This window comes from Chiloscyllium punctatum, chromosome 3 (genome assembly GCF_047496795.1).
Source record: "Chiloscyllium punctatum isolate Juve2018m chromosome 3, sChiPun1.3, whole genome shotgun sequence".
In the NCBI taxonomy this organism is placed as follows: domain Eukaryota; kingdom Metazoa; phylum Chordata; class Chondrichthyes; order Orectolobiformes; family Hemiscylliidae; genus Chiloscyllium; species Chiloscyllium punctatum.
In genome coordinates this window covers 63,364,078-63,390,291 of record NC_092741.1, presented here as the reverse complement: position 1 = coordinate 63,390,291, position 26,214 = coordinate 63,364,078, and the positions used below count along the sequence as shown (strand labels likewise).

Genomic DNA, 26,214 nt, shown 5'->3' with positions numbered 1-26,214 from the left:
CTCATAGTAATAAACCTTGCTTGAAACGTATTAGTTTAGAAAGGTAGTGCTCACTAGTTCCTCACTTGTTACTTCTTATTGTCACATAATCTTTTTAGTTTTTGATCTGTCAATTGTTTATGCTGGATCTCCTCCCTCACAATGCCAGCTTCCTTCCTTACCAAATTCCCAAGCTCACACTCTGTCTGGGAGCACTCATGGCTATTTTCATGCTGCTGACTTTAACAGGCATCACAAAAAAAAAGCACATTGTGAGTAATTTTCAATATTCTGATTTATGATAAAACTGGCATTATGATTCAAGCAGCCATGGTAGAGACACACAACAATTCCTTTCACGAGTGGCAAGGATGGTTTGATGCTGCAACAATAAGTTTTCTATTGAGCAGCTTGCACCCCAGCAAAAAACTTATTCTTCACGGTCTTTGTTATTTCCTGACATTGTGCTGAACAGTAACATGCAGAACATCCATTGTCAGAGACAATCAAGTCCCTAAACTAATTCTCTTATGTACCTTGCAGCACCTGATTGCAAGATCAAACTCAATGAAACTTCTTTGTAGACATGTTCACTTTTTATTATTTTTCCTTCTCATATCCAAAAGGATTTGGTTTCATATGTACAGTATTAGCTTGCCTCTAATACTCCACCCAACATTTAGTCTCCATGTGTGAGCCGGGAACAACATTTTAAAGACATCCCCATTGTCAGACAGTACACTTATGTTGTTTGTAAACAAACCAAAATGTGAAAAAATACAAAGCACCACATACTTTTGTCAAAAAGCTGGTATATGTAAGATTTGGCTTTCCACCACCACCCAACCCCCATCAGGAAGAGAATGCAGAATGAGTTTATCTAGTACCTGAGCACAAAACTAATGGAGCCTGAGATGCAATTTTCAGAGCGTGACATAGTTTCAGTATCTGAGTAGCCCACCAGAACCACATCTAATATGCAGTACTGATGAAACATAAACGACTGTCAGCAGCAAAAGCTAAGGGGGAGATGGAAAATTTTGAGCAAACATATACAGAGAAACCGCATAGGTTTTCTAAAACGGTTTGTTAACATGAATTGTTTTGCTTGCTTTTCAAAATATTGGCCTGTTGATTGTCCATGGAGCTCTTTCCCAGGAATTGAAGAATTTCTTTTTGTATGCTGATGATTTCTAACTACATTCCCATGTCTGTTTTCTTAATTTAATAGCAAACCTGTTCAAAATATACAGGTACAGTACTAACTTGGCTAAAATAGTGCAAACAGAACGTAACAAAAAAAAAGTGCAAATGAGAAAATTAAATCAATTATTCAAAGAATGGGTCAGAAGGTTTTCTTTGGTGCACTCTAACACTCAATATTTCTCTCTTGCTGTGTTCCCATTTTCTGAGCGGATGTTTCATGGCTGTTCTCTTGTGGTGTCTTCTAGTTTTAATATCAGCTCACTCAGAAATTGCTTATGTTCTCAAGAGTATCAGTTTGCAAGGGTCTTAAATAAAAATAAATGAGGAATATTAATCCTTGATGATCTCAGACTGGTGTAGCTTGAATTTGATTAATGCCTGTCGATGAGTGGTCTGGAATTTTAACTCCCCTCTCAGTGGGTTGGAAAGCAAGGGATAAACCCAAATCCAATGGGTGTCCTGTCTGACTCCTATTCTCTTGTCATCAGTCTATCTGAAATTTTATTGGAGCAATGAGGGCTTCTGGCAGTCTGAACACCTTTGCACCTATCAATACCCTTAAATGGCCAATGAATGGTATATAACAGCCTTGTCACACTTTGGCAATATTATGTGGAGGGAAGGCCAATATCAGGCTGGTGTAATGCACACTTCCTTTGCAAGATTCCTGGACCCATCAGAGCATCCCTCCCTTCCTCAAACACCATCATCAGCTTCTTTAACCCCCTGGCCTCTTTAAACCATCCCCTGCCATTCCTTAATCCTTATCCTTTCCCTCCCTCTTGCTGAGACCCTTGGCTCCTGATTTATCTGGGATCCTCAGTGAGTTTGGTCTCCCTGTAGTGTCAGTGGGTCTCAACACTCCTGTTGCATTGCTGGGATTACAGAGCTGCAGGTTTGAGCCAGCAAGTAACCCACTCCTGCTGCGATATGACACTGTGATCCTATGTGTTGAAATGGGGGCGACTGGTTGACATGGCAGTGCTGAGGGATTTGGGGACTGATACACACAGCTGAATCTAAATTTCCAATGTTCTGGAAGCATAATTTTAGGTGCAGCTGCCTCACTGTTGTGGGGTCAAAACTCTGGAACTTCATTTCTAGTGGCACACCCCTTGAAGGTTCAAGAAGGCAGCTCACTATCTCCTTCCCAAGAGCAGTAAGGGGTAGGTAAGAAATGCTGACTTTGCCACTGATGCCCAGAAGCAATGAACAATTTCAAAAAATGGCTGGAATGGCTTTTTCTAAAATTTCACCCTTAAGTACATTAATGCTCTTTTCCTCAACCATCCCTTGTTTGGCAGATAGAGACGATATATTAATACTGAGAGGAAGAGGCAATGGAAATGGAAACAAGCTGTTTTCAGGGGTTCAGCCATCCAGAGCAGACTAAAAATAAATATTACAAATTTAGGATGAAAATAAGAAAAACCTTTTTACACAGAGGGTTATGAAGCTGTAGAATGCACTATTAAGTTCACTGATTAAAGCAAGGAACACATTAATATTTAAGAATGGATTAGGTAAGAGACTGAAGGAAAGGGGAATAAAGGATCAGGTCAGGCATGTGGGAAAGGCCTAAGTCTGTGTGGATGATAATCATCAGTGTGAACTGGCTGTTTCTATGTTGATAATTCTTGTATAATTATGTCAAGCCCATTTCAGTTTTGATCTTACTTTATACATTTTTACATAACTGCCTTTTTTTTTGTTTCAGGACATCTCTGCAGAAGCCCATTACCTGCACCAAGTAATGTGCACTTCTGGTCAGTCAATCTGCAGAACGTTGTGCTCTGGGAGCTACCTAGAGAGAAAAGATGCAAGATATTGTTCAGTATACAGTATAAAATGTAATTACTACTCTTATTCTGTGCTACTATGTGGCTGTTTAGATGTTGATTATATTTTGTTGTTTCCAAATGAAGCAATCGTAACTTTCGGAAATAATTAACAACACACAAATCTGTCCTGCTTCAGACCATTTGGGCCATCTTTAATGTCCCTTCCCAACACAGATGTAAAAAACGTTAATGTCCCCCATATCTCACTCTTCCTCCAATGCATACACACATGATCCACAGAATGCAATATCAAATGCCAAAATTAGAAGCTGTAAATACAAAATAGACATTATCATATCCAACGGGGAATTCAGGAGAAATGTCATTAACTAGACAGTGGTTAGAATGTGGAACTCACTACCACAAGGACTGGTTGAGGCAAATAGCATAGGTGCATTTAAGGGGAAGCTAGTTAAGCACATAAGAGAGAAAAGAATGGAAGGTTTTACAGATGGGTTGAATTAAAGGGGGGGGGGGGGGGGCGGGGTGGTGAGGAGACCCATGTGCAGCATAAAAAATGGCCTCAGCCAAATGCTTATTCTGTGCTGTAGATTCTAAGTAATTTAGAATTAGTGAAGAGACTATTCCCAGACACAAGATATTCAAAGTCAGGGTCCAGGACAGTGGAGTACACCAGGACCCAATAACAAGGACCCAGGGATGTGTTCAGGTTGGGATAGGACCAGTGTGCCCAGCTCAGGGTCAGAAGCAGCATGAGAGCTCAATATTTCTGTCCTTTTCCCTGTTCAAAAATACTTATTTCTCAGAGATTCTAATAGAGATCGTTTTCAAAAAAAAAAATTCCCAGGAACTCTTGCAGTACAGAAGCACATTAAAAAGATCCATGTCTCACAAAAATCAGATAGTTGAAAATCGTTCATTGCAAACTTGATATTGTGGCATGAAGATTAGTAACAGAAAATACAGTACATTTTTACAATGTAACCTTCCTTAATGTTTTACCAACAAAATGCTATGACGCTGCCCTTAGACAAGTCACTATATTCATTTTCATTATCACAACACAAGTGATAACCTATCTGTGTAGGTTCTAGTTCTGTCGGTTATGTTGTTCATCAAGTAATGAGTTGTTTCACCAGTTTTGTATCCTCTTGTTATGAGACATTCCAGACTCAATATGAATGGACAACCAAAATAGTGGGAAGACATTCATCCTGTTAGCCTAGGTTGATTCAAGGTTGCTTTTAAACGCAAAATGACAGTGTGCCCCATTGGAACCATTTATTCTTATTATTCTTTCTTATGTTTCGTTTTTTTTTAAAAGAAATATTGCTTGCAATATTGAGCAATATTTTTCAGGAAAGACCAAAGTAAAACTATACTTTTATAATCACAGAAAGTCTTCTTGCTTTATGCTTGAATTTTAAAAAGTCATGAGGATGGTGGAAAAACTTATTTTTAACGCAACTACCCACAAAACTAAATTTGATGGTTTGATTCAGAAATGTGATTGTTTACTTAATCACCACGAATGCATTCCCTGCAAACTGTTTCCATACAATCCACTTACCAAAAGTATTGTCCAGTATAAAGTTAAAAATCACACGATACCAGGTTAAAGTCCAACAGGTTTAATTGGAAGCACTAGCTTTCGGAGCGCTGCTCCTTCATCAGGTGGTTGCAACAACTGAGTGATTTATGTTAATTGCCTTGGAGTAATCAATTCATCTACAGATTCATCTCTGAAAGGTATACATTTTGCTCACTGGCATTTAGAAGAATGGGAAGAGACCTTACTGAAACAAATAAGATTGTTTGGGGGCTCGACAGGATAGGTGCAGAAAGTTTCCCCTCGAAGGAGAGTGTAAAGGCAGAGGTACTACTGTCAAATTAGGAAATTAAGACAGAAGTGAGGAGAAATTCCTTCTTGCAGAGGGTAATGAGCCTGTGAAATTCTTTACTGCTGAGGATTGTTGAGGTTGGGACATGATGAATATTCAAGGATGAGGTAAATAAATATTTGAACAGTCAGGAAATCAAGGATTATGAGGAAAAGTTATGAAAGTGAAGTTAAGGAATATCAGATTAACCATGATCTCATTTAATTACAGAGCAGAACTGATAGGATGAAAGGCCAATTTCTGATCCAATGCCTTATAGTCTTTTATCTCCAAAAATGTCAGAAAGTTGATGAAAACAGTAGCAATCACATTTAACTATCATTAAGCTATCATTCATTCCCTCCCTGCCCTTCAGCATAAATGCCACCTTTTTCTAGCTACAATCAGTTCTGAAGAAGGATCACTGGACCCAAAATGCTAACTCTGCTTTTTCTCCACACATGCTGTCAGATGTGTTGATCTTATCCAACAATTTCTGTTTTTGTATCACATTTAATTACTTTAATTGTGTCACTGCCCTCTTATTTTGCACACTGAAAGCACTAGAAACATGTAAAGGCAGTGAAAACACTGTGCTAGTTTGTGAGGGAAGTATTACATTGCATGAGAGCATCTGAGCAAGAAAAGGTAAACCACACATTTGCAGGTGCACATTCTCTTCAGATCTTTATCTCAGAGTAACCTCACATCACACACAGAGCTGCATGTGCAGCAAATGTCCCAGTTTACAGCAATTTTTTATTAAGGTGTTTGTTTATTCATTGTATTAATATGCTTTTGAAGCTGAATTATACCTCCAAAATGTCAGTTAGAGTCATAGAGATGTACAGCATGGAAACAGACCCTTCGGTCCAACCCAAACTAGTCCCACCTGCCAGCACCCGACCCATATCCCTCCAAACCCTTCCTATTCATATACCCATCCAAATGCCTTTTAAATGTTGCAATTGTACCAACCTCCACCACTTCCTCTGGCAGCTCATTCCATACATGTACCACCCTCTGCGTGAAAAAGTTGCCCCTTAGGTCTCTTTGATATCTTTCCCCTCTCACCCTAAACCTATGCCCTCTAGTTCTGGACTCCCCGACCCCAGAGAAAAGATTTTGTCTATTTATCCTATCCACGCCCCTCATAATTTTGTAAACCTCTATACGGTCACCCCCTCAGCCTCCAACACTCCAGGGAAAACAGCCCCATCCTGTTCAGCCTCTCCCTATAGCTCAAATCCTCTCACCCTGGCAACATCCTTGTAAATCCTTTCAAACCCTTTCAAGTTTCACAACATCTTTCCGATAGGAAGGAGACCAGAATTGCACGCAATATTACAACAGTGGCCTAACCAATGTCCTGTACAGCCGCAACATGACCTCCCTACTCCTGTACTCAATACTCTGACCAATAAAAGAAAGCATGCCAAACGCCTTCTTCACTATCCTATCTACCTGTGACTCCACTTTTAAAGAGCTATGAACCTACACTCCAAGGTCTCTTTGTTCAGCAACACTCTCTAGTACCTTACCATTAAGTGTATAAGTCCTGCTAAGATTTGCTTTCCCAAAATGCAGCACCTCGCATTTATCTGAATTAAACTCCATCTGCCACTTCTCAGCCCATTGGCCCATCTGGTCAAGGTCCTGTTGTAATCTGAGGTAACCCTCTTCGCTGTCCACTACACCTCCAATTCTGCAAACTTACTAACTGTAACTCTTACGCTCACATCTCAGTCATTTATGTAAATGACAAAAAGTAGAGGATCCAGCACCGATCCTTGTGGCACTCCACTGGTCACAGGCCTCCAGTCTGAAAAACAACCCTCCACCACCACCCTCTGTCTTCTACCTTTGAGCCAGTTCTGTATCCAAATGGCCAGATCCCCCTGTATTCCATGAAATCTAACCTTGCTAACCAGTCTCCCAGGGGGAACTTGTCGAACGCCTTACTGAAGTCCATATAGATCACTATAGATCACTACCACTTTCAGACAGCTTTCTAATATTCCCAAGCAGTACAATTTGTGCACTTGAACTTTTAGACAACCAAACAATCGAATAGTTCATTATAATAAAGAAAATCCCATGAAAGAAAGTGTGGTAAAGATTTATTGTCAGTGCTGAAGAAAATAATTAATATGTTTGTGAAAAAAACATTAAAAATATTTATAAGGTGTGTCAGTTTCATCTTACCTTCAGACTTGACTGGACCAATGCACTCACGGTTGGCCTCCTCTATTCTCCTTCACCTTTACATCACCTAAAATTCTACTTCAGATGTCCTTGTGCCAAACCGTGCTCACCTATAAAACCTCTGTTCAGTGACCTGCATTGAATTCCAATTTAATGTTGTCTCAATTTTATCATTTTCATCCTTCAGTTTGCACCTTCATGATATCGCTCCTTCATCCCTCTTGTTATCCCTATAATCTCCTCGAGCCCCACAACTATCTGAGACATCTGCACTGATCTAATTCTAGCCTTTTATGCATTTTATTTGATCCGTAAATTAATTTTTTTGTGCGGGGCCTTCAGCCAACGAAACTCTAAGTTCTAGACTTGCTCCCTAAATTGCCTTTTTCCCTTGCCTTCCTCCAGTTACATTAGACGTGCTATGTTAGTACCAGTATTTTCTTAATATAATATGATTGAATGCGTTTCAGAAAATGCAGAAAACTCAATCACATGAGATGCCACGATTTCATTGAAATACTTTTGAATTCATGGACATTGTATTACAGTGAAGGCAGGTTCACTGTGAGAGAAAGTCATTTCATAATGACGAAACAAAACACTTCACAATGAACAAATAAATGAAGAATAGACTTAAAATTAATATTAGGTTTTGCTCATACGGCACTAGTTAACTGCTTACTTTGTCTCAGGGTTGCATCGGCCTTGCTAACTCTGCTAACTCTTTATACTATGGCATTTGGATTCTTTCAAATGAGTCCAGTATTTTTGGATTAGATAGCTTTCACAGAGGTGTTTTTCACGTCTTCCTGCCAATCAGTTTTAAAAAAAAATTTGAATGGAAAATGTTGGACAATTTGTGATGTCTGTCATAATGTTGTTTTCATCATAATGACCTTGAAGGATCTTCTGCTGTTGTCCCCTTGTCACTAAAAACATTGTTTTCTGGTTTTCACTCTTGAGCCAATTAATTATTGGATATATCGCTGCAAGATTCTCTCTAAGACTTCTCGTTCCAGAAGTAGAGAACCCCCATTTGTGAAACTGTCCATCTTGGTGTGTCACTCTGACACTGGGTATCAAGTTCTCCACAGTCTTTGAGACTACAGTAAGAAAATATAACAAGGAGCAGGTGTAAGGAATTCAGCCTGCTCACCATCCAATATGATCATGGCTGATCTCACCTCAGCCTTACCTCCACTTTCCTGTCCATTCCTCATAACAACTCAACCTGTTCCTAATTAAAAATCTGTCCATCTCTTCCTTAAATTGATTCAGTGTCACAGCATCAGCTGAACTCTGGGGCAATGAATTCGACAGATTCACAACTGTCTAAGAGACCCGGGTTCAATTCCCGCCTCAGGCGACTGACTGTGTGGAGTTTGCACGTTCTCCCCGTGTCTGCGTGGGTTTCCTCCGGGTACTCCGGTTTCCTCCCACAGTCCAAAGATGTGCAGGTTAGGTGAATTGGCCATGCTAAATTGCCCGTAGTGTTAGGTAAGGGGTAGATGTAGATGTAGGGGTATGGGTGGGTTACGCTTCGGCGGGGCGGTGTGGACTTGTTGGGCCGGAGGGCCTGTTTCCACACTGTAAGTAATCTAATCTAATCTAAATGTTAGATCAACCCTAATTTGAGCTTCAGATGCAGTTTGAGCAGGGCAGCACTGTACACCTTCAGAATGGCCTCTGGAAACTTCAAATCAACTGATGTGTCCTGTAACCCAGCATCTTCTTTGCATTGTTATTACTACTATCACTAGCTTGGGCTGCTAAGTGGCAAGCATCATATCTGCCAGACAAGTGCCAAATAAAGATTATTTCCAACAAGACTGAATCTGATCAGCTCCCTGATGTACAATAGCATTGCAATCACTGAATCTCCATTATCCACATGCTAAATTTCACCATTAACCAGAAACTTAACCAGTCTAACCTTATAAATACTCTGGCTACAAGAGTAAGTCAAAGGCTAGTCAATCTGCAGTGAGTAACCTACCTCCTAACTCTCCAAAGCAAGTCCACCTGCAAGGTACAAGTCAGAATGGTGATGGAATACTCCAATTGCCTGGATGACTATGGCTGCATCTACACTCAAGAAGCTCAATACCACCCAGGACAAAGCAGCCTGCTCATCTGTGCACTGCTTACCACCTTGAGCATTCACTTTGCACCACTGAAACACAGTGGCAAGGTGTTGACTATCCACAAGATGCGCTGTGGCAACAACTCTCCTTACCTTCAGTAGCACCTTCTACTACTTATAAGGAAAAAGAAAAAAGATGCATGGGAACACCAACACCCACAAGTTCTCCTTGAAGCCACATGCTGACCTGACTTAGTGCTAAATGACTGTTTTTTCTCTGTCACTGGATCCAAAAAGTGCAGCTCCATTCTTAATAGTACTGCTAGTGTATCTATATCATATAGACTGTGATGGTTCCAAAGGACAGCTCATCCCTACTTTCTCAAAGGAAATTAGGATAAGCGATAAGTGTAGGCCCAGCCAGAGATGCTTACACTCTCTTAAAGAATAAAAAGAATCTGTTTTAACCAAGTGATCTGGAAGTCAAGTAACATCTCCGAGATACTGTTCAGATTTGACAAATATACGTCCCACCTTGTTCTGAGACCAATCTTTAAAAGCTAACTTTGAATTTAACTATGGAATTACAGTATTAAAGTGTTTAAAGGATTATGGTTGGTGATCTACATTACATATGTACATAGATATAAATGATCTCCAATTATTCCTATTTTTACAGCCTTGGATATGTCACTATGTTCAGTTCATGTGATTAGCACAGGTTCCCCTTGTGTTACCGGTGTTACACTTGCTTCCTGAACCAGTTCATGATTTTAATGCATGATTACAATATAAACCACTTAATGGAAAGACCCAAATGATAACAATTGTTCCTCTCAAAAACAAGTGGTTTTATGAAACAAATATTGTACAGTACATAGTGAATGTATTGATGCTTAGACAAATATTTGTCTCAGATGAATCCATCGTTTACCTGGCTTGATGTGTGTCAGCAGTTATTTTGATTCATCTTATTAATTTTGCAACTTTTGTTTTTAATAACTTGACTATGGTGTTAGTTCTGCAATTCAATTTGCCAGGAGAAAGTGAGAACTGCAGATGCTGGAGATCAGAGCTGAAAAATGTGTTGCTGGAAAAGCGCAGCAGGTCAGGCAGCATCCAAGGAGCAGGAGAATCGACGTTTTGGGCATAAGCCCTTCTTCACCCACCCAACATTATTTTATTTTAGGACAGTTCCGATTCCCTTTTACTCCCCTGACCTGAGTCAGAAGCGAGTCAATGTGTAGAACATAGAACATTACAGCGCAGTACAGGCCCTTCGGCCCTCAATGTTGTGCCAACCTGTGAAAATAACCTGATGCCCATCTAACCTACACCGTTTCATTATTATCCATATGTCCAATACCCTTAGCGTCTGCAAGTCTATTACGGTTGCAGGCAGGCCATTCCACGCTGCTACTACTCTCTGAGTGAAGAAACTACCCATGATATCTGTCCAAAATCTATCGCCCCTCAATTTAAAGCTAAGTCCCCTCATGTTAGCCTTCACCATGCAAGGATCAAGGCTCTCACTGTCCACCCTATCTAACCCTCTGATTATCTTATATGTCTCGATTAAGTCACCTCTCAACCTTCTTCTCTCTAACATAAACAGCCTCAGTTCCCTCAGCCTTTCCTCATAAGACCTTCCATCCATACCAGGCAACAGTCTAGTACGTCTTCTGTGAACTCTTTCCAAAGCTTCTACCTCCTTCCTATAATGCGGTGGCCAGAACTGCACGCAATACTCCAGATGTGGCCTTACCAGTGACTTGTACAGCTGAAACATGACCTCATGGCTCCGAAAGCCAATTCCCCTACCAATAAATGGCAACACAACATATGCCTTCTGAACAACTCTATCAACCTGGGTGGCAACTTTCAGAGATTCATACACCAGGACACCGAGATCTCTCTGTTCATCTACACTGCCAAGAATTTTACCATTAGGCCAGTACTCTGCATTCCTGTTACTTCTTCCAAAGTGAACTATCTCACACTTTTCCACATTAAACTCCATTTGCCACTTCTCAGCCCAGCTCTGTATCTTGTCTATGTCCTTCTGTAACCCACAACATCCTTCGACATTACCCACAACTCTGCCTACCTTCGTGTCATCTGCAAACCTAGTAACCCATCCTTCTATGCCCACCTCCACATCATTTATAAAAATGATGAATAGCAGTGGCCCCAAAACAGATCCTTGCAGCACACCCCTGGTAACTGAGCTTCAGGATGAACATTTCCCATCAACCACCTCTGAAGTATTTTTCAAGAACACAGAAAACATACATTTGTGCAGAATATTTGAAACAGTTACTAACTCTTTGGCATTTCCCTTAATGTGATCCTGCTTCTTGTCCCAGACCACCACCCCTGCTCCTAATAGACAATAGTTATTAATCAGTCCTGTCTTCACCATCCCTGACTAATCCAAATTTTAGAATTTAGAACTTAGGCTAAAGGGTAACTATCTGTGAGGCAGCCAAAGTGTCATTCTACAATATGGTCTGAACAACTGTTCACTGGCAGTGTTGCTGCATTCATGTCTTTCTTTGTGGTACTGCGGTGCTTAAGCTAACTAGCCAGCATGTATAATTGAAGAATGAAAGACCTTGGATCATTTCTGTTTTATTATTACTGCTAACCTTGGTTTGGGATTACCCTTGGTACTTGTGGCCAACATTGGGTAAATATTCCTTGATTGATGCAACAGTACAATGTCTAGAGAGGAGGGCATCTGCTTCACTGTGCCAATCGTGCAGTCATTTTCGTGACAGAAAATCAACAAGCAATCAGAATAAAAATGTATTTGCATTGCTTAGTTCCGCCAAGGTCAAAATTAATCTGGAAAAGATAAACAATTTCACTTTGAGTTGTGTGAAGAATTGAAAGCATGGAGAAGTGTGTGTGCAATTGCCTAGTTACATTATGTGGTCAGTTTGAAAATCAATGTTTGTAGATAAGACTTAACAATGTTACTTTTAAATCAGATATGGAGAAAAAGATTGGAAGAACAAAAAGGAATGCCAGAACATTACCAGAACATACTGTGATGTTTCAAATGAGACAGCTGACAGTGAAGAATATTACTATGCCAGAGTAAGAGCTATTTCAAGAGCAGGATTTTCAGATTGGAATAAAAGTGGAAGATTCAATCCAAAGGTGGAAAGTAAGTGCAGATTTAAACTTTGCTGTAAAGGTACAAATTTTACCTGTATCTGTTGTAAATGTTGTCATGATCCCTGCAGTAGCTAACAGCTTTTTAAAAAAAATTAACTTCGAGTGAATGGCTGAATAGATGACACAAAACGTTTTCATGTATGAAGATGACAAAAATATTTAAAGCACCATTGACTAAGCACCATTTCAGGAGAAATGCTTATATTTAAACTACAGGAAAAGTCCTATATTTATCATTTAAAATGACCAAACATTTTCCACCACAATTGCTTTTCTTTGATGATTGAGTGGACGCTCTATTCTGGATGTTATTTTGCTCACTGAGCTTTAAGGTTTGTTGTCAACGTTTCATCACCATACCAGGTAACATCATCAATGAGCCTCCAGTGACCCACTTTCTATTTATGTGTTTAGGTTTCCTTGGGTTGGTGACATCATTTCCCATGGTGTTGTCATTTCTGGTTCTTTTTCTCAGAGGGTCAAATTATGTCACCAAGCAAGAAAACCTAAACACATAAATAGAAAGTCGGTCACTAACACTAGTGCTTCACCGGAGGCTCACTGATGATGTTACCTAGTATGGTGACGAAACGTCTGAAAACGAACATTCCACATCAGCAAGCAAACCTACATCTAGAACCTCAACCTGAACTTCAAATCTTCTCAAAACTCGCAGTCACTCTATTCTCCCAGAACTAGTCAACACTGATCTTAGCTCGCAAGGGTCACTTTCATTCTTTTCCTTCCCCAAACTGCCTTTCAGGTTGTCCTGGAGATTTCCCCTCTGTCTCAAGCACGACAAATCTGCCGGCCCAGCTTCATTTTAAATCCTCACCAATTTGGCCTTCTCAATCCAAGCAAAAACTTGCAAACAACTTCATGTGCAGTTAATGACAGATACTTGGGTGCCTTTAGGTCCTCTGTCTCGAGTCTCTCTTAGATCCTGGAAAATTGTCATGTCTGTGAAAATCGGACCCTGACATATTTACCCATCCCCTCCTTCCCCCAGCCCCTTTCAGGTACTCATTAAAATCTACTACTTTGATCAAGGCTTTTGTCATCTGACTCAATATTATCTTTTGTGCCTCAAATTAACAATTTTTTTATAATACTCCTTGGGAGCAGGGAAGTCTTATTATATTTAAGTACAACTAATATATTTGTTGTTTTGAATAGCAAAATGCACTATAACTGTTAGGGCCATTGCTGTGCATCCTCTTTTAATAGCTATATATCAATTGTTTTTCAGCAAACATCAGTTCTCCAAAAGTAGAAGTAAAAGCTGGGGTCTGTTCCATCTCCATTACTTTGACGGTTCCCAAAAAGTGGAAGACAAACAATGAGCCTCGAGCTATTTCACTGGCTAAAATTTTTCATGACTTAAAATACAATTTGACTGTTACCAATAGAAAGACAAATAAGTCGGTAAGAAAATTTCATACATTATTAAAACAAAATATACAAACACACTGGTGGTTAGTTCACAAAGCATAATCATTTACTTTTGTTCATGTGATGCAGTGTCACTGGCTGGACCAGCATTTATTCCTCATTCATTATTGCTCTGGAGAAGATGGTGGTCTGCTTTCTTCAATCACTGTGGTACTTGGGGGTGTAGGAACATTCATTATGCTGTTACGGAGAGTGTTCTTGAGTTTGACCTATTGATAATGAAGGAAATATTTCCAAATAGAATGGTGAGTAGCTAGGCAGGAGGTGATGTTCCCATGCATCAGCTGCCTTTGTCCTTTAAAATGGCAGTGGTCATGGTTATGAAGGTTCTGTCAGAGGAGCCTTGCTACTTACTCCAATGCCCCTTATAGATGATGCACATTGCTGCTAATTTACATCAATGGTAAAGGGGTTGAATGTTGAAGTTGGTAGATGTGATGTCAGTTAAACAGGTTACTTTGTCCTGGATGGTGTCAAGCTTAAGTGTTGTTGAAGCTGCTGTCATCCAGGCAAGTTGTAAGTCTTCCATCACACTCCTGACTTGTGCCTTGTAGATGGTGGACAGGCTTTGGGGGTCAGGAGGTGAGTTACTCACTGCAGAATGCCTATCCTGTGTCTTACTCTTGCAGCCACTGCATTTACATGGCTGTTCCAGTTCAGTTACGAGTCAATGGTAATCCCCATGACCTGATTGTAAGGTATTCAGTGACACAAATGCCTTTGAATGTAGACTGATGAGAATTAGATTTTCTTTTGTTCAAGATTACCTTGCACTCGTGTGGCATGAATGTTACTTGGTATTTGTCAACCAAGTCTGGATATTGTCCAGGTTATACAACATTTGGACATGTTCTGCATCAGGATGTAAAGAGTTGCAAATAGTGCTGAACATTGTGCTGTTACTGGCAAACATCACCATTTCTGACTTTATGATGTAGAGAATATCCACTGTGACAGATGATGAAATTTGACTTCTAAAAAATTCTGCAACTAAAAGCTAGCCAATGATAACCACGTAACCATTGTTGATTCTTACTAAAACTCATCTGGTTCACAAATAACTTTCAGGGACAAAATCTGCCACCCTTCACCTGGTCTGGCGTGCATGTGACTCTCAACCCACTGCAATGTCGTTAACTCTTATCTGTCTACTGGGCATTAGGAATGGACAGTAAAAGCTGGCCTAGCCTAGTGACGCTAATATCCCATAAATGCTTTTTAAACAAATTATCCATAATTATTCACAATTGCATATGGCAGGCCTACAAAGCTTATATTGAATCTGTTTTAGTTGTGGAATTACTTAGCCCTGTCTACTGCATGACGCTTTTCTGCTGTTTGGCATTCACGCAGTCCTGTGTTGTAGCTTCACCATGTCATTTATAGCTATACACAACTCTGCACCTACATGTGCTCCCCTACACTATTCATTGAACCAAGGCTGCTTTACCAGTTGGGTGCTAATGGTAGAGTCAAGCATTTGCTAGGCCATACGTTTACAGATTCTGCCTGAATTCAATTCCACTATTGTCAAGGGCCCACAGTGCCTAATGGATGCCCAGTTTTAAGTTGCTAGATCTGTTTCAAGGTTGTCCTGTTTAGGATGATGTTAATGTCAGACAACACAATGGTCAATACCTTCCTTGTAAAAACAAAACTTGGTCTCTACATGGCTGTGTGCGGTGGTCGCTGTTATCAATGCTGTCTTGGACAGATGTATCTGTGTAAGATAGATTGATGAGGAGGTGTTCAAGCAGACTTTTCACTCTTGTTGATTCCTTCACCACCTGCCTCAGACACAGTACTTCCAGCTGTAGCCAGCTTGGTCAGTAGCAGTGCTGCTAAGTCAATTTTGGCGATGGACACTGAAGTCCTCCACCCATAATATATTCTGTTCCCTTGTCATCCTCCCTTGTGCTTCCTGTAAATGGAATCTGATATGAAGGAGCACTGTTTCATCAGTCAAGGTGGGCTCATGAATGAAATGCATATAATTGTTACATAGGTTATTTCTGGGCAAGCATATTTACTTAACAAAGATGCAGTTGTTGTTATTTTTAACTATTAGATAATTGGTTCTTTATCTTCCAGCTCATTTTCCCTGACAGTGGTAAATTCAAAAAAGTGGATACCCTGGAGCATGATACCACATATTGTGTGACAGCTCAAACAGTGGAATATTCCTTTCACAGAATAAGTGAACCATCTGAGACTGTTTGTGCAACAACTCCAAAAGGTGAGACTGTTATTTTAAATATGAAACTATTTTTACAAAGAAATGGTGACACAACGGTGGTTCACTGGACTAGTAATCCAGAGGCTCAAGCTCTGGGGCAAGGGCTCAAATTCCACCATGATAGCTAGTGGAATTTGAACTCTGCTTGCACCATCTGGAATATAGTGAGGAAGGAGTAAGTCATTGAGTCCCTGGAGACTACTTTGCCATTCTGAATTATCTACCTCAACATTGCATACCCAGACTATCCCCATACCTATCGTTAATAACCAGAAATCTATCAATCTGTCTTGAATTGGCTAAACTTCTGAACTTCCACGTCCCTCTGGTGTGCAAAATTGCAAAGAACTACCACCCTCTCAGTGAAGAAGCTCCCCGTCATCCAATATACGGTATTGTGTCCCCTGGTTCTTGACCACCTAGTCAGGGGAGACATCCTCTCTGCATCTACAGTACCTTATCTATCCCTTTAGGAATTTTCAAAGTCTCTGTGAAATTGCCTCTCATTTCTCTAAACTCCAAAACGTTCAGACCCATTAGCTTCAATTTCTCTTCAAAGGACATCCCACCATCTGAGGGATCAATCTGATGAATATCTGCTGCACTCCCTCTGTTGAAATTATATCCTTCCTTCAGCAAGTGAACTCAGTGGTCCATGTGCAGCATCACCAGTTTTCTCTACAACTGAAGCGAGACATCAAGCTAGTCCCAGTAATGATAACTATGACAACTACTATCAAATGTCATAAAAACTAATCTGATTTAGTCACGTTCTTTGGGAAAGAAACCTGTCACCCTTACCTGGTCTGATTACAGACCCACAGCAATATAGTTGACTATTAATTACCCCTGAAATGTCCTTAGCCATCTGTTAAAAGTCAGTTAGAGATGGAAAATAAATGTTTTTTAGGCCAGTGATGCCTATGTTCCACAAGAGTTTAAAAGAATCAACGAGCACAAAACTGTTATATTGCATAAAATCATATTAAATGTTTATTAATCAAAAGTCTACATTCAAAGAGATAGTTCAATCCTTTGTGCTTGTTTTTTGTCTAGCATTTTTAATCTTAATTAGGCAAACTAATCAGTATTCTTTCACAATATCCTTTTGTTGTCATCCTATTAATAACATATCCCATTTCCCAGCTTTCAAAACTTGCCAGTGTTAGATCATTCAATGCAAAAAAGACAAAAAAAAGCTTGCGATAGGCTGGAAGACAAATTGTTCGAAAAACAGCAGAATTAGACTTGCACTTCTGTCTGAAAGTTCCTTTTTTCTTTCATTTCCCGCAATACCTTGTTCAAAAAGTAATACATTTCTAACTCCTACCAATTCTGTTAAAAGATCTTCACCTTGAAACATTAACTCTGTTTCTGCCTCCACATATGCTGTCAGATTTGCTGAGATTCTGCGTTAAAGATTTGTGGACAAGACGATTTTCTGACGCATTTTCAGTACATTTTCCTTTCATTTCTACCATTACAGATCCTGTGAAACAAATGATCAAAATGATCCTGCTTGGATGTGTTCTACCAATCTTTGTTTCCATTTTTCTGTTCACGTTACTGGGTTGTTTCATGTACAAATATGTGTACACCAGTGACCAGAAGCAACCTGTAAATCTGGTAAGCAGTTTCTACTAGCGTATTATAATGAACTATGATTAATATGTGTTTATTCCACTACATACAAGAAATCTGTTGTGCAGAAAGGGTGCTTTTGAGGGAATATATCATCTGCAATATCTTAAGTGTTTGCCCTATTTTATAAATGTGGCAGAGAAGAGATAAGTAATTGAATCATTCCTAGTGCTAATAACACTAGGAAGTAATGTGCATATTGCTGCCAGATATTTAAAGTATTCTTACTTAGTACAACTAATGCATATCTATGTGTACTACAGCAAGGCTTTTGATAAGGTCTCTATGTCAGACTGATCAAGAAAGTAAGTGCCCATGGGATCCAAAACAAAGTGACACATTGGATCCGAAGTTGGCTGGGATGCAGGAAGTACATGGCGACGGTAGGGGGAATTTTTCTGTGACTGAAAGTCTAATTGTTTGAGGTGTGCTTTAACAATTTGGACTTAAGTGAAAGGGGAGTGACTGAGAAGTTTTGAATGACTTGAAAATTGATAGCATGGTAAATAGTGAGGACAATAGGCATAAACTGCTGGAGGATATCAAGAGACTGGTCAGCTGGGCAGAGCAATGGCAAATGGAATTTACCCAGAATAGGTGTGAGGAACTGCACTTGGGAAAGGTTGACAAAGCAGGGAATTGAGTGGTAGCACCCAGAAAAGTACTGAAGATCAGAGGGACCTTGATGTGCATATCCATGGATTCTTGTAGGGCAAGTCGATAAAGGTATAAGGTGCTTAAGAGGGAAGATGGGATCCTTGCCTTTATTGGTAACATCATAGCATACAAGAACAAGAAGGTTTGTTATGACACAGTGGTGAACCCTTCTGTTAATTAAACCAAACACCCAGAAAAGCTCACCTTGCCTCATAATCTGTTAAAATATGAGTGACAGAGAACTCACAAATTTCACTATTTAAAGAAAATAACATCAATTTATTTTTAAGTCAAAAAGTGAACATTAAACAGCTATTCACAATTCTAAGCCCCCCCCCCCCCCCTTTCTCTTAACTACTTATTATCTGCCTCCAATTCTGTAACAATATGCTGTTCCAATAAGGCACTATTAAAATGTTATCAACTTAATTCCAAAACTGCACAGCCACTGTTGGCTTCTCTATCTGTCTTCTTCCAGTTAAGGATCTCCCTGGGTCATCTTCTTTCCTTTGCTGTGAATATGTTTCATATGCAAAGGTACATTTGACAGAGAGTGTTTCCTAATTTCTTGGAGAGCAAGATGTTAGCTCTCCATGCATTTTTATCTCAACAGCAGTTGCTGTCTGACTAATTTTCAAAATGCCCACATTTTATATCCTACCAACGTTGGATTGTCTCACTGGTTCAATGTTGGCAAAACATAAATTCAAACTTGATTGGGTTTTAGTATCCTGGGGCATGATTTAAACTGTTTGGTTAAATTCAGATCATTGTCAAAACATAACTATAACCCATTTTCCAGTACACTCTGGGACTGCCATCTAGTCATATACACAGGTACTTGTAAGCTCTCAGTTCAGTAAAGCATTCAGTCACTCTTAAAGATACAATACATGCCTTCAACTTCATAACACGTTACATTGGAATTGTATAAAACATAAGTTAGGTACAACTGAAGGACTACAGCTTTGGGATTGCACTAGAAAGGATACACAGGAGATTTATGACATTGCCTTGGGCTAGAGATATGAGGAATGATTGGATAAGGCAGGGTTATTTTTCTTAAAGTTGTGAAGATTGAGACATGATTTGTTAGAGGGGTATATGATTATGAGCGGCATACATATGGTGGAGAGAAGACTTTTTTTTTAAAAATTATCCGTGGAGTAATAACCAGGGGCATAAAAAGGTAAGATGATAGTTGAAGAGAATACTTTCATCTAGCATGTGGTTGAAGTCTAGATCTCACTGCCTGAAAAGGTGGCTAATTCACAACTCTTGTAATAGTTAAGCAATGTTTATTGTTGCCACCATGATTATGTATCAAGAGATGGAAAATGGGATTAGTATTGTGAGATCTTTGTTGACTAACATGGACATAATGAACTGAATAATCTCCTTCTGTACTGTAAAAATCAATGAGTCTATTTAAGAGTAAAGTTCATGATCGTAAATACTCTCAGCTAATACACACTATCATGGACATAAAGTCTGGCGCTGGAAAAGCACAGCTACTCAGGCAGTATCTGAGGTGCAGGAGAGTCAAAGTTTCGAGCATAAGCTCTTCATCAGGAATGTGCTTATGCTCGAAACATTGACTTTCCTGCCCCTCGGATGCTGCCTGAGTAGCTGTACTTTTCTAGTGCCACATGTTTTGACTCTAATCTCCAGCATCTGCAGTACTCATTTTCTCCTACTATCAGAGGTATACAGACTATGAATAGGCACTGCAGTGGGAATATAGACCAAAACTGCATATGAGATAATAAGATAAATCAACGAGAACTGAGAGTTTTTAAAGGAACTTCACATTCAAGTTAAAAGAATCAGATTCTGGTTGTAAGTTGCAGCATGAAGGAGCCAACGCTATAGCAGAGGCTCAAGAATGTTGGCTTCTACACTTAGAAGGGTATGAGATTCATTAATTACCTGAACAAAAGTCCAGGGGAGATTTCTGTTACACGTAGAGTCTTGAGAAAGGGCAAACTGTACTTCAACCAGTGTACAACATATATAATTTCTGTATTGCCTCTAGACTTGGCCATCCTGTTCTGCAATCAAGAAAAAATAAATAGACAAGAGAGGGTGCTAACAGAGAATGTATATGTTAGAATGTGTTTTTAAATGTTAGCATATTGTTTTTATATTTAATTGAAATTTTAAACAGCTGAATTTTGAAAACCACATTAAATTTGCTTCCACTGTCTTTTCAGGAAATGCATTTCAGCTCCTACTGATTTTCTAAGTAATAACATTTTCCTCATAGGTGAGAACTGAAGATTCTGAGGATTAGAGTTGAGAATGTGGTGCCGGAAAAGCACAGTCACTGCTCGATTCTCCTGCTCCTCGGATGCTGCCTGACCTGCTGTACTTTTCCAGCACCACACTTGAGACTGTTCTGCTAATCAGTTTAATTCGATGTCCTCTACTTCTCAATGCTTTTGCCAATGGGAACAGTTTCTCCCTATATACTCTTTCAGATCTAACTATCACATCTCCTACCTATCCTGTTCAGGACAATAAGACAATAACAAGTAGGAACAGGAGTAGTCATTCAGACGCATCAGCTGCTCTCAAGGAGAACAGACCCGGCTTGTCTAAGTGATCCTCATAATCAAATCCCCTCATCCTGAAGCCTTTCTTGTGAATCTTTTCTGCAAACTCTCATCTTCTGAAAACTCCAATTCAATTGAGATCAAGGTCAATGATTCCCTTACATAAATGCTTGCTTACTTTCCCAACGTTATGGTACTATCTATCACTGCAAATAAAACAATGTTACAATTTTAAAGCTAGAACTTTTTTAGTTTATTTTAAAATGTCCTTTAAATACAGTACGCAACTTCAGAACGGGTAGTTGTGCACCAGAAATTTATTTAATTCTACTCAAACTGCACATTGATTGGAAAACATTGCTCATTAACTAAAAAAAGATAAGGACCCTACCATGTCTTCATGTTAATGTGTATCTAGAAACATAGAAAATAGGTGCAGAATTCGGCAACTTGGCCCTTCAGACCTTCTTCGTCATTCAATATAATCATAGCTGGTCCTTTGATCTCTTTAGTCCTAACAATAATACCTTGCTCCTTCTTGAAAATATTCCATATTTTGGCCTCAACCACTTTCTGTGGCAGAGAATTCCACAGGCTTACAACTCTCTGGGTGAAGATATTTCTCCTCATATCCTTACTTATCTTCACTTGTGATCCCTGGTTCTGAACAAGCCAGTCATTAGAAACATCCTTACTGCATTTACCCTGTCTGGGGTAACTAATGGGTTGACAAGATAAAGAGAATAAGTTGTCTACGGCTCGGTGTTTCATTTAAAATATTCCAAATGCCTAAAAGCTACCTGTTATGCTAATTTTATCTCTTTTCTTCTTTTGTTAAAAGCTCTCACTCTTTGCAGTGTTGCAGTTCCATGGAGAATACCCATCGTTTTTCCACCTGGTGGCCATTATTTATGTATGAGTATCAGTAGTCAGAACCAACAAAGTTGAGCCCAAATCTTGACCCCAAATCCATTGCTTAGAGGGGTCACTATATTGAGCAACAATGGGAATTCTAGTTAATGTTTCCTATTTTGAAGGCAGAGCCCAGTTGTAGCACCCTAATCACCATACTAAGATAGCTCCTTGCAAGAAAAGCACAAATGTCTTTCCCCTAGTCTCTATGGCTCAGTTGCTCCCTCACTATATCATCAGAGAAATGTATTGAAATAGGATTGAACAGTTTAGGCCCCTCACAACTTCAGAATAATAATCTTATCAAACTCTTATTCAGCACACTTTGCCATTAAAAACAAAACTTTATGGTTAATTCAGATTATTTTACCAATTCGTTTTAAAAGCTCTAGTTCAAAGTTTTCATCCTCAAGCCAAGGGCTCTAATTAGAAAATTTAAATACAAGTTTCCTGCAATTGCCCATCCAATATCTGAATGTTCAAAAAGCTATGAGCAGTATATGTCCAATTTTCTGATCTCAGCTCCCATTGAGAGAATCATGTACAAGCTGTGGAAGAGGACAAAACGGTGGGCTATGGTTGTGAATTTTCCAATCTGTAGAACTTCAAGGAAACTTTCAATTTGGTATTCTAAACATCAAAGTGATGATGTCACTATTCTACACTGTCAATAGGATACAACCTTTAAGAAAACCAAATAACATACTTTCATGCAGAAAGCACTTCTTTGACACTAGTTATTAATGTTAGCACTGATGTAATTGGGATTACATGCTACATTTTACCTGCTTGAAGCTATTTCATGCTCCAATTTTATCTCTTCTTTCTTTCAGCTACTACAGTATCGGCCATCAAAGACATTCATATTTATCCCACCGGAGCCTCTGAAGGTTAACGTTATGGTTTTAGAAAATACGGATAAAAAAGCATTGTCAAATGGTTGCATAGCTGCTGACAATGGTGATGCTCCTTTAACCTCCCTAGTCAGCAGCAAGTCTGCCAAAGAATGGAATGGCCTACCTTTGTTAATAAGCAACAGCAAGGTTGTATACAAGCCTCAGGGTATGGAAAAGCCAACAACGAAAGAGTGTGCAAGTAGCAGTGAGAATGTTGCGCAGGTTTCCTATCAATCCCAACCAAATAATCACGGAGTTCAATCCCATCACTCAAATGGAAGGGAGACACAGAATGTTGTTCAATATGGAATCGTAATGGAGAACCTGATTCAGCCTCAGCAGAAGCTAGACATCCAGCTGCCAAGTGTGAAGTGTACAGAATTGCCACATGTTGGGTACAAATCACAACTCCCATCACAGCCTCTGGACAGAAATGCTACACAGCACAGTATTGATTATAGTTTCATTGGAGCAGGTTCCACTCGTGATTCATATTGTAAGCATGTTTTCCACAGTCCTGATGGGGAGGTTGATGAGCCACAGCAGGCTATCTACACATACTGTTCACAGGCAAGGGGTAAGAACACACAAACTATAATGAGTGATACCAATTGCAACAGAGTTGGATCATATGGACCTATTTGTCCGCAACATGATATGCTTTACCTGCCAACAATGCGCCAGGAACTAGAACAGTGTGATTATACATCACAATTTCAAACACAGCTATTAACTGAAAAGACTGTACTCGGTGATGATGACCATTGTTCTAGTACATTAGTTAGTAACTTCCACTTACTGAATGAAGAACAGCATGATGAAGTTGAGGAGCCAGATACAACAATATTAGATTGGGATATCAATACTGGAAAGTTGACCATATCGGATTCAGAGAACAGTATTTTTCTGAAACATACTGCAGAGCCAGAGACTGATCTTCTTTCTTCACTATATACCAAAGATCTTTCAGATGAGCCAATAATGACTGAAGAAGAGGATTACTTATCACAGTTCCAAAAACAATGGAAACTGCATGTACAGGCATAGCAAATGTACAGGCATATCACTGGAAACATATACAGAGGAACCTCGATTATCCGGCATTCGATTATCCGGATATTGAAGTTTCCAGCAAGATCGCAAGATCCTGATGCTTGGCTAAACTATGTTATCTGGCATTCGATTATCCAGAATTTGATTAACCAAACGAAATGCTGGTGTCCTTCGGATAATCGAGGATCCTTTGTACCATGTGTATTTTCATTATGATGTCAACCTGGGTGCTTCCACTTCTTCATTTTTCTGTGTTCTCTCTCATCAGGTCATGCAGCTTCTCTGGCTGACAAATTAGAAAGAGAAGCTGTCCTTTGGCGTTTTCCTATGCCTCCCATGAGCTGAACATGTGGATGCACCCCAGTTAACATCAGAACTCAAGAACTGGAGGCTCAACTAACAACACTGTTACTCTGAGTCCTCCCTCAAAATGCTCCCTAAAACCTATTACTTTGACCCAGACATCTGCCCGAATATATCTTTTATGGTTTTTCATTGAGTTTTATTTTGCAATGCACTGGTGAAGTGCTTTCAGACCTTTTACTCTGTTAAAGCTGCTATAAAAATATAAGCTGTTGCTGATGCTAACAACAGAGATGGACTCTTTCATAAAGTTCGTAACTTTATGGGTTTGTTTGCATATTTTAAAAATTAATTTTAGAAACATTCTCCCCTCATGCCTCCAATTTAACATTAGCCAAGGACGCAATGCAAATTTATGTAGCCATTACCTCTTGTCTTAATGCCATTGTCTAAAATAGCAGCTTCAGCAGTAGTGTAAGCTGGGTGTCATCACCAAATTTATTGTAACTGCAGCAACTACCTCCACAATTCAGTGCAAAGTACCGATATTGGCAATACCACGCTAATCCTAAGGCAGAGTTTTGTAGCTGGCCCATGGACATGGCAAAATCATGCAGTCCACTGGAATCAGAAAATAGCCAGGCAGAAAGTACTAGTATCCAGTAAGTATTAATGTGACATAAAGAACTGAATAAGCAGGATAAATTAATTCAACAAGACATACAAAATAGCATTGCTAGCCAATGTGGAGATACATGGTTTGATATTTTGCCCTTTCACCTCTGGACTTAAATTCCAATCCAAAACTTCATTTCTGAATTTGTTGAGTGTAATGTTTAGAATCATGTCCTTTGAGGTCATTGGTGCACAACTCCCCAGTATGAAATGGTCAGTAACTTGATTACCTTACTTGGACAATATGTACATTGACAACAATACAAGTTGCTATTCTAAAATTGTAAGGCTATTTGGTGTTATACATCTGTCTGACCTTTACCTGCTGGTCACCGATCAGTGCTGAGAGTGGGAGTGAGTGACAAAAATGAGAGAATACGCAACACAATGAATGCCAAAATTCAAGCAAAAGAGCTTACATTTATATATTACCTTGTACCACCTCAACATGTCTCAAAGCACTTTACAAGCAATGAAATACTTTTGAGTGTATGGTAACATAGGAGATGTAAAAACAATGACTGCAGATGCTGGAAACCAGATTCTGGATTAGTGGTGCTGGAAGAGCACAGCAGTTCAGGCAGCATCCAGGTAGCTTCGAAATCGACATTTCGGGCAAAAGCCCTTCATCAGGAATACAGGCAGTGAGCCTGAAGCGTGGAGAGATAAGCCACCCTCCTCTAGCTTATCTCTCCATGCTTCAGGCTCACTGTCTTTATTCCTGATGAAGGGCTTTTGCCCGAAACGTCGATTTCGAAGCTACCTGGATGCTGCCTGAATGGCTGTGCTCTTCCAGCACCACTAATCCAGAACATAGGAGATGTGACAGTCCATTTGTGCACAGTAAGTTCCCACAATAAATGTAATCATGACCAGATAATTAATTTTTGTGAAGAACAATCAGAGTTAATGTTTCAGTCTGCTGACCCTTCCTCAGAACTGATGATACCTCGGAAAATGTTAGCTTATAACGGAAATCCTGTCAGAGAGAGAAGCAGGACTTCTTCAAGGTGGGCATACCTAGAAGAGATGTAGCAATACGTTAGATATCAAATAAAAACAGAAAGAACTGCTGATGCTGCATCCGCAGTTCTTTCGGTTCAAATTATTTTCGTGATTGCTTGGGTCTATCACAGTCTTACACCAGTGACTTACTCTGTAACTGGGCTAAGCTGTTCCCTATTCTCCAAAAGGGCATGAAAGTTTGATGGGAAATCGTCTTTCTAATTCAAAAGGTAAATATCAATTCAGGCCCAAAGGTGAGGATTTATTATGATCTCATTTATAGTAGAGCTAGCAATATGCCAAAGGGAGGTGTTGAGAAGAGAGCAAAAATAGAAATTGCTGGACAAACTCAGCATCTGTTGGGAGAAATCAGAGTTAATGTTTTGAGTCCAGTGAACTTTCTCCAGAGCTGATAGTAGCTAGAAAAAGGAGGTATTTATGCTGATGACAAGGGGTGGGAGAGAAGTCAGCAGATAAACAGAAATGGGGTT

The 26,214-nt window shown here is 39.6% G+C and overlaps 1 protein-coding gene across 1 annotated transcript in view; it reads left to right on the top strand.

Moving 5' to 3' along the window:
• LOC140459887 (interleukin-20 receptor subunit alpha-like) overlaps window positions 1-25,320 on the top strand; it is a 46,871-nt gene extending 21,551 nt beyond the window's left edge. The window contains exons 2-7 of the mRNA XM_072554383.1: window positions 2,903-3,035; window positions 12,149-12,327; window positions 13,588-13,763; window positions 15,882-16,026; window positions 17,513-17,652; window positions 22,625-25,320. Coding sequence (XP_072410484.1) covers window positions 2,903-3,035; window positions 12,149-12,327; window positions 13,588-13,763; window positions 15,882-16,026; window positions 17,513-17,652; window positions 22,625-23,734 — 1,883 coding nt within the window. The 3' untranslated portion in view covers window positions 23,735-25,320. The remainder of the gene's footprint in view (window positions 1-2,902; window positions 3,036-12,148; window positions 12,328-13,587; window positions 13,764-15,881; window positions 16,027-17,512; window positions 17,653-22,624) is intronic.
• Window positions 25,321-26,214: the final 894 nt, after the last annotated feature.